Source organism: Salvelinus sp. IW2-2015, linkage group LG9 (assembly GCF_002910315.2).
Source record: "Salvelinus sp. IW2-2015 linkage group LG9, ASM291031v2, whole genome shotgun sequence".
Classification (NCBI taxonomy): Eukaryota; Metazoa; Chordata; class Actinopteri; order Salmoniformes; family Salmonidae; genus Salvelinus; species Salvelinus sp. IW2-2015.
This window is the reverse complement of record NC_036849.1, coordinates 12,210,879-12,220,478: the sequence shown is the minus strand read 5'-3', so window position 1 is coordinate 12,220,478 and position 9,600 is coordinate 12,210,879. Positions and strand designations below refer to the sequence as shown.

The window sequence follows — 9,600 nt, the reverse complement described above, 5'->3', positions numbered from 1 at the left end:
GCCTATCACAGTGCACATTACGTTTATAACAACGTAACAGTCAGTGTACGCTACAGTGTTCGCTACACTGCACATCTTATTTTATACTGCACATGTTCTTTTTTATTTTTTTAAACATTTGAATAAAGATAATCTGTACATTATTAGCCTATATTCACACTACAGTTCAGCACTATAGTCGCTCAGTAAACAAGATATAGAAACGCATACGCAACCTCCTTCCGCTTTAGTAAGGCTGATCCCAACAATTAGCTGTAGTAAAATGATCATTGCTGCCACAAGAAAGAAAGAAATCGCTCCAACCTAAATAAGACAACTAATGAAGTGGTCAGTGTAAACGACCCCAAGATAAATGACTTGTCGTGCACCTTCGCGTTTGTTTATTGCTGGTCCTGATTTTCTTTATTGGCATATTTAATTACCTAATTATCAAAATAATATTTCTCACAAGTGGACCCGATGACAATTGCTTAGGTCTAAACATTGCGAGGGATAAACATTGCGAGGGAACATTGGAAATTGGCTTGAGTATCAACCATCTGCCACGAAACTAAACAGGCTAGTTTATCTAATCTCTTCAGTATAAACAACAGAATGCCTCATTTCTACACTTAGCCTATTCTGGAGAGGAGCTCCACCATGTTGAGCTTTTAACCGCTGCTCGGCCCCACTTTGCTACGGGTGTTAATTGTGTTTTAATTCACCTTATGCTTTGCACTCTGACTGCGCAACTCTGAACAACGCGCCGGCTTTTCAAAGAGAATCAGCCGCTATTATAGCTAGACCCAACAGTTGCAGCGCAGTGACTTTGAATAATACTTCAATCTGCTTTCATTCCTAATAGGCTTGGGCTCGTGCTGCTCAGATATAAACCAGTCACTCTGTCACGAAATACACACCTCGAATTCACCAAAACGTCATCCCTACAACCTATTTAATAGGGATATTAGATCTGATCACTGATATTAAATCAATAATGAATTATCAACGTTAGGCCTTTATACAATGCACCGATTATATGCAGCGTCCCGTTTTTACACCGAACAAGACGCATTTAAGGCACGGGATAAATCTTGAAATTTAAAGCCACTGTACTTCAGGTATATGTAATTGAATTCATTATTATGGAGCCTCAAGGCCATAAAATGGGGGTGCAGAGGAGAGAGAGAGCCACTGCAGAGCAGAACCACAGGGCGATCAATAAGAAACAATTAAACACATTAACAGCAACAGCAAGTAACGCCATTACTGCACTGCCAAGCCGTGAGGTAGGCCTAATACCACATTATGAACTTGACATTGATGGTAGCCCATACTGAATATCACTTTCGCCCTTTCTGCAGCAAAACCCGAAAGGTTTTTTACGCACGCCCCAAATCATTATAGTCTCTTACACTGTCTCTCGAAATTATGCCCTTGCTTTTTAAAATCATTAGTCCACTCCAAAAACGTGCTATTCTATTGTAATTATGAGCAAACTTTAATCGCTTCACATTCAATGTCCAACAATCCATATCCCCAAAAACAATCCATACCCCCCCCCCCAAAAAGACATAACACACATGCACACACTCTCGCCTTCTGTCACACACACACACACACACACACACACACAACACACAACACACACACACCACACACACACACACACTCACACACTCACACTCACACTCACACACACACAGAGAGACAAACAGTAATTATACACACATGAATGCCCCTAATCAAAAGACTAAAACAATAACTCACTGCATTGTATCACAAATGACTTTTGACCTAAAAATATCGATTTCCCAAATGCATCTGCAGCATGCAACAGCACCAACAGGCCTACTGCTGAGGACATATACCACGACCCAGGCTAAACGGTGACTATAATGACAGTTCACACCATGTAAAACAATCAACAAATTACACCGTTAGTAAAATACATTTGAAACAACTTCTAACGACAATAAAATGTCACAAATGACTATTTGAAAACGTCTACTTCAATATGACAAACAACAAACAACACGCACTGACAACAACGACGCCGTAACAGGCCTCTATAACTTTCTGATAAAACTATTATAAAGATAGAAAAGCTTATTACTTACGTGATCGGCTAGGTTGGTCGAAGATCCTGAGAGCTCTTCGTGGTCTGACTTCGAGCTTCCATCCCGCTCGTCTATAACTAGATCTATTGGCATTTTTCCTTTCAAACAACTGATGTACCGGTGGCAAAAATTGTCGCAGAGCTCGTGCACCTAGAACAAGGAGAAAATAAAAAATTGTCAGGATGGGGAAACGGTGCAGACAGTCCAAGAATATCTAGCCTACAATTAAGGGGCATTATCCGCGCAAGGAAACAATAGTGACATTGTTGCAGCGGTTATTATTCTCTTGAGACCAGGGCAACAAGTTGAACGGAAAAAAATAAACACCATGCGTAAGCTCGACATATAATAACCAGTTGAGGCCAAATCTCCAGCCTTCAAACTTGTGATATTACCATAACAATAATGCCAAAGCATTATCAATACGGTCAGTGTATTGTATAGGCCCAAGAGTGTGAATTCAATCCAATCACTCGGAATTATTTTACGAGTCTCTTTATGACAATTAAACATTATAGTATTTTAATAGTTGAATATTAATATGTTTCTCTTAATAATGTATTACATCACATAGAATATAAACTCATTTTCAGCTAAATTCAAAAACTGTCTAACTTTCACATTTGTGCAACAAACTAGGCTACTTACTACACGAGTTATGTAAATACAGGGCCACATGCAGAATCTAAAGCGGATCACGTCTCAAACACTATAATCACACAATAAAAATATGAATTGTAAAAAAATAATAATACCTTTTCTAATTCCAAAAGGTGAAATCGTAATACTTGTATGGCTTGTATCATCTGAAAACAGGAATAAACAATAATAAACATCAACATTTTTGGAGTCTTCAAATTATGAAAGTATAATGGAATGGTAAGCACAAGGCTACACATTGTTATTTTCACTTCATATAACAAAAACACATTACTGCATTTTCTTGAAGTTTAGACTATGGGGTTCTCGAGCAAAGTGATGCTTCCCACATTTGTCGTGGTGTGCGATACTGCATTCGCTATTCATTTAACATTTGAAAAATAAAAATGTTAAGATGATCTAACAACTGAATTAGGCAAGACACATTTGGTCAACCGAGCCAATTGATCTGGGCTACATAGGCAGCGATTTAAACGGCAAATCCTGCTCCATTGCTCCCAATGAGTGACCATGGCGCAGGATTCGCCCAGTGAGAGTCCCAGCGCTTTTTAGCCTAATCAGAGGCTTCCCTCTCGGCCTCCTGTAGGCAGCGTAATGCTGTGCCACTCGAGACCCCTCAGAGCTTCCCCTTGTTCACTTCAAAGAAACCTATCTAACATCTGTGTTGTGCTTTTGCATCAAATCCTTACATGTTTACTTTGCGATGCTGAGAACACAAGAGCATGGTTTAAGTAAAAAACAACCTAAGTAGAAGTAACAGTTACACCAAAAAGGGAATTGAAAGGCAAACGGTCGTGCATAGTGCTTACCAAATTGTCCAACTCTGGATTTGATGAAAATAAAGGTTTTTCTGCTCGGACCTAGAATAACACCAAAGATGTGGGGTTAATTCGACTACTTCTTACAGGCGTTGAATGCATTTAGTCATGAATCCATTCCAAAATATATATTTGACTTTAGTGCAATAATGTTGTATAATAAATAAAACACAATTCAAAGTTATATTATGTTTGCATTTCATGCTGTGTAGACATTCATGAGTCAATATTATCAGTGAATTTGCGTTTTAACTTCGAAATTATATAACCTAACAAACACACTTTTAATTTTCAAATGTTCAACTTTAACTTTAAAAATCAAAAAAGTGAAATGTGTAAAAAGTTAACAAGAAGATACGTGTGCTACGTGTGCCATGAGCACTTGGAAAATCCTATTAGGTGTTTAGAAAATATATAAAAAGTGACCTGTTTGGCAAAGACTGCGATGTCCTCATTGAAGGAGTCGGAGGAGCAGACATCGCCGCCTGCTACCCCAGGCTCCCTCGGAGTGCACGTCGCCAGTTCGCACTTCTCAAAAACCAGCGCGAGCAGTGGGAATAATGGGTGACTGCAAGAGGGGAAACAGAGCCTGAGCACAACCTGGCAGCCAGCTCCTCCACACAGGCTTAACACAAGCTAATCACACGGCGACACAGCAAGTTAAAGTTGTGCGTAAAACTAAAGATCCCAAGGAGTGTAAATAGTGAAGAATTTGTCAGGAATAATTTAAACTACTATACTTTCCAAGGTTTTGACTGAGATAACATTTGAAACGTATCTCCAAATTCTTCCATAAAGTAGATTACTTTGTAAACATTTTATGAATAAGCTATGTGCACATCAATGGCAAAATGCATTGTTTACAAATGACATCATTTGTCTTATATTTTTCCAATGCATGTTACGCACGGACACTAACGCATTAGTGCTGACTATTATAATGTTTTGGCGATTATACCAAATTTAAACTCGGACCTATCAACTTTTTTACAAGTAGCCATAACCATACGTTTCAGTGTGTGTTTATCCCCTTGTTACAATGTGCCAATAAGATGCATCCTTCTATTTAAAACATGCTTAGTTTTAATTGTATACTATAATAGTTATCCATATTCTTTTTAAAATGTAAGTTGTGATAATATCAGATGACTGATAAACATAGACCTCTAGGTTCTGACAATATTTAATTTTTATCTAAACTACACTTCATTTTGTAAACTTGCTAATGCATATAGGCCTACGCTGGGTTAACTTTTGCAACAAGTAAAACGTCCATGAGTCAAAACACACTGAAAGCGTAAAATAGATTAAAAATAAAGTATGTAATTATAGTCCACCTACCCATAGATTTGATCTTTATCCCTCTTTAAAACATCGTTGACAGCGGAGCCCATGCTGTTGGGCATAACGCTGGGATGGGGTGCATGAGCACCGTAGTGCTGNACCCCTCAGAGCTTCCCCTTGTTCACTTCAAAGAAACCTATCTAACATCTGTGTTGTGCTTTTGCATCAAATCCTTACATGTTTACTTTGCGATGCTGAGAACACAAGAGCATGGTTTAAGTCCACAAAACAAGCTAAGTAAGAGTAACTAACAGTCACACCAGGAAGGGAATTGAACGGCAAATGGTGGTCCTGCATAGTGCTTACCAAATTGTCCAACTCTGGATTTGATGAAAATAAAGGTTTTTCTGCTCGGACCTACAATAACACCAAAGATGGGGGATTAATTACTTCTTACAGGCGTCGAGGGCATTTAGTCATGAATCCATTCTAAAAAAATATATATTTGATTTCGTGCAATAATAGACTATTGTATAATAAATAAAACATAATTCAAAGTGATATTATATTTGCATTGCATACGGTGTAAACATGAATAACTCAATATCACCAGTGAATTCACGTGTTAACTTCGACTATGTACAGCCTATAACACACTTTTATTTTCAAACGTTCAACTTTAACTTTTAAATTCCCAAAAGTGAAATGTGTCAAAAGTTAACAAGTAGATACGTGTGCCATAAGCACTTGGAAAATCGTATTAGGCTTTTAGTAAATATATATAAAAAATGACCTGTTTGGCAAAGACTGCGATGTCCTCGTTGAAGGAGTCGGAGGAGCAGACATCGCCGCCTGCTACCCCTGGCTCCCTCGGAGTGCACGTCGCCAGCTCGCACTTCTCAAAAACCAGCGCGAGCAGCGGGAATAATGGGTGACTGTAAGAGGGGAAACAGAGCCTGAACACAACCCGGCATCCAGCGCCTCCACACAGGCTTAACACAAGCTAATCACACGGCTACACAGCAAGCTAAAGTTTAGCGTAAAACTAAAGATGCTAGGAGTGCAAACAGTGAAGAATGTGTCAGGAATATAGAATATACTTTCCAAGGTTTTGACTGAGATAACTTTTTGAAATGTATTTTACTTCTCCAAATTCATTCATAAAGTAGCCTACTTTGTAAACAACTTATGAATAAGCTATGTGCACATCGATGGAAAAATACATTGTTTACAAGTTACACCATATGTGTTTGTCTTATATTTTTCCAATGTACTTTACACACAGACACTAAAGCATTCATTAGTAATGGCTTTTATAATGTTTTGGGGATTATACCCCCCAAAAATTAACTCGGACCTTTCAACGGTTTACAAGTATCCATAACCATAATGTTGCAATGTGTTCAAGTTCGTGTTACAATGTGCCAATAACATGCATCCTTCTATTTAATAAAGGTTTCGTTTTAATTGTACTATAATGGTTATCCATAATCGTTTTAAAATATAAGGTATGATAATATCAGATGACTGATACTCTTAGACCTCTAGGTTTTGACAATACTTTTTCCAAACACAAAATAATGGTTGAAATTGTCTAAATTAAACTTGCTAATGCATATACTCTGAGTTAACTTTTGCAACAAGTAAAACGTCCATAAGTCAAATCACCCTGAAAGCCTAAAATAGATTAATAATAAGGTATGTAATTATAGTCCACCTACCCATAAATTTGATCTTTATCCCTCTTTAAAACATCGTTGACAGCGGAGCCCATGCTGTTGGGCATAACGCTGGGATGGGGTGCATGAGCACCGTAGTGCTGGCCATGGAGCGGTGGTCCATGGTTCAAGTGATGGACTTGGGGTAGCGGCCGTGGAGCATGCGGGTCTCCGTACATAGACGCCGGGACCCCGACTCCGTCCATCCCACCATAATGGGCCAGCTCATCGTACTGGAATAAAACAACAACAAAGTCAGAGGATAGAAATTCACGCGTAACGTGGCCAAAATGTACATATAGGCTAATTATCAGGTAACATGTTACTGAAGTCATAGTAGGCTATAGTCAAAGCGATATAGTAAAACGAGGCTACTACACCAGCATTTGAAAAAAGTAAGCAAATCCTTGTGCCATTCCTGTTGCTTCGGCAGAAAAGGCAATCGCCATGGCTAAACTACCAAGTGAATACATTGATAAGGTTTGTATTTGTAATTACCAAAAACATTTTAAAGTTCTGAATCCCCGTAGGTGGGTTACTTTGGCAAAACACCGAATTACTTAGGAGTCCCTTTAAAACTGCTCCACGAATGCTGCGGAGACCGTCGGTTAAGCAGAGGCTTTAACTCCGCTTGAAGAGTAAAGGTAGCCTACTGCAAAAATGTCAAATAAAACGGCTTAGATATGAACAATTTATAAATAAGCCGCCACTGACAAGAGGATAGCGATATGGAGGCCCTCCTAGAGTGGATTTGTATAGGTAAGTGTTGGAGATTTAAAACCTACCCTTTGCGCCATCAGGCTGCGCTCCAATAAACTCCTGGATGTGTCGTATATTTAATATCCCAGTCAGGTTAGAAAGTGATTTACTGGTAAGATTCCTTTTTCAACCAACTTTGCGAATTCTCCTATTCTCCAATGTGGTAGAGTGCAAGCAGAAGCATCAGGAGGAGTTTTGCAATTTTTCTTGTTTTCCTCTTTCCCCCAAAAATAAAAAAAAATGTCAAGCACCAAACTGAAGGTTACAATCGGCCCATCAACAACCTGCATGTAACTAAACTGTCGTGTCTCGTGGCTTTTTGCCACTCCAGCTGTCAATCAAAGCCAGGGGTTGTCAAGGTAATGAATGAATGATGGTTGGTGATGATGTTCAAGAGAGGATGAATCTTTTCAGCCCGTTTTCATCCAGCAAGTCCGCGTCCTCTTTATGCCTCCGGATTGCTATCTTGTTTTATTATTACTGTAAAAAGAAAAAGCAATAGAAATTAAGAGATTGCAATTCAGATCTTTCCTTTCCCCGTAGGTATTTCGTCTATCTCGCGGTCTGAGATGAGTGAGTGTCAGCGAGTGTTGGCAGGTTGGCTGCTAGCTTGCTTATAGAACAGAGTCAGTTTGCTGCGCTGATCGGCGGGAGAATGAAATGACGGAACCCGGAAGTAGCGGTGGCCATAGCCAGTCCTACAGCAGCTACAGAAAGAGAGGAGAGACCAAATCCTGTGATATGCAGAGTATGCACGAGGACGGCTTCAACTCCTCACGGGGGGAGCCAAACAACACAGATTCTACACTCCCAGGCAATTCCCTTCGCTGATAAGTGAGAAGCAAAAAGAAAAGAAAAAAAGTGAAGTAGCCTATTTGTGTTAATCTGCTATGCTTTTAGATCCGAAGCAGCGTTTCCCTATACATGCCAACGCGGACCTATAAGCGCTGTATAATAAGAGTAGGAAAAGCCCGAGCTAAGGCGCACGACTAACTTGTTCTAGTTTCACTATTGCAAATAGTCTGAAAGAAATACGCGTGGCACCTCGTACCGTTCACGAGTCAAAAAAGTTATCATAAATATGATAAATAATGAACAGTAAGTAGCCTATTGTTCACACATCACCACTCATACTTATTGTTTTCACTCAAAAATATTCTAAACTAAGAATCCGTCACGCAATCAAAACATGATCTCTAGTCAAATCATCTATAATGACACTGTAAAGATACCTGATTCGTTTTGAGTTTAATTTATGAGCATGACGCTTACTTGTTAACGCTTACTTGTTATCTTGTGTTGTGGTTATAGCCGGTGTGCCTAGTATGAAATATCTCGGTAATACCTTTTAATCGTACTGCTAATTATGAACGGGGCTGTTTAGCAAATTAAACGATATGGCGCACCCCTTCTCAGTCCAGAATGAACTTTTCCAAAAAGAAAAAGCTTTTGTAGAGAAAGTAATTTTGTATGTTTCTCTCGTCCAATCCCCTCTCCAGATAGAAATCCGTGCCTTACCTCAGAGTAGTCAATTATCAAAGCTCCCCAAGATCATCAATCATGTCTTGAGTTTGAAGTTTAGAGGAGGAGCAACGCTCCGGCCATCGATTGCGCTGAGGCTATAGCCCTTTTTCCCTGAGCCCAAGCTTTTTTACGCACAAAACCGAAACAGGCCATCTATCCCTTTTAATATTTAGCTCCATCAATGATAATATACACGTTTGCGCAGATGGCATCATCGTTATATTGATATGTTTTCACATAAATTGATACATTTATGGCTCGGTGACATTTTTGGTGGTTGTCGAAATTAACCATTCATAGGTTGGATGAGCTAAAGGGTTGGATTCAGCTGTAAGGTCAATATACTCCCAACAAACAAACGCGCCATACGGTTGCTTGGGATGACAATAGAAATAGCAATTGAAAAATATTTTAAAAATGAAGGACTGTGACAACAATTATGTTTGTTGGCATAAGGGGGTGGGAAGCCCTACAAGAAAAAGTAGGACTGCAGGGTTGACGAACGGCTGTGTGGACAGTTCAACGTGCAATAGCCCGAGAAGGAACTACAGTGTTATGCGCAGAGCCGCATGCATCGTCTCCAAATACCTCTGACCGATGTTACATTCTGTGAACAGAACCAGGGGCTGGATGCGTGAGCTTTTGAAGACGTGGGTTTTTGATGTTAGCCCGAATGCTTATAATGATATCGTGCACTATGACCTGTACACTAACCCTAGCGTTTTTCTTCCGGACAAA

The 9,600-nt window shown here is 39.5% G+C and overlaps 1 protein-coding gene across 1 annotated transcript; it reads right to left on the bottom strand.

Moving 5' to 3' along the window:
* Positions 1-2,033: 2,033 nt before the first annotated feature.
* On the bottom strand, positions 2,034-8,588 carry meis2a (Meis homeobox 2a). Its single transcript, XM_023994248.3, has 6 exons — positions 7,365-8,588; positions 6,583-6,812; positions 5,655-5,796; positions 5,228-5,278; positions 2,855-2,905; positions 2,034-2,249 (listed from the first exon to the last, which is right to left on the bottom strand). The coding sequence occupies exons 1-6, from the start codon at positions 7,374-7,376 to the stop codon at positions 2,049-2,051; spliced, it is 687 nt and encodes a 228-aa protein (XP_023850016.3). The 5' UTR covers positions 7,377-8,588; the 3' UTR covers positions 2,034-2,048.
* Positions 8,589-9,600: the final 1,012 nt, after the last annotated feature.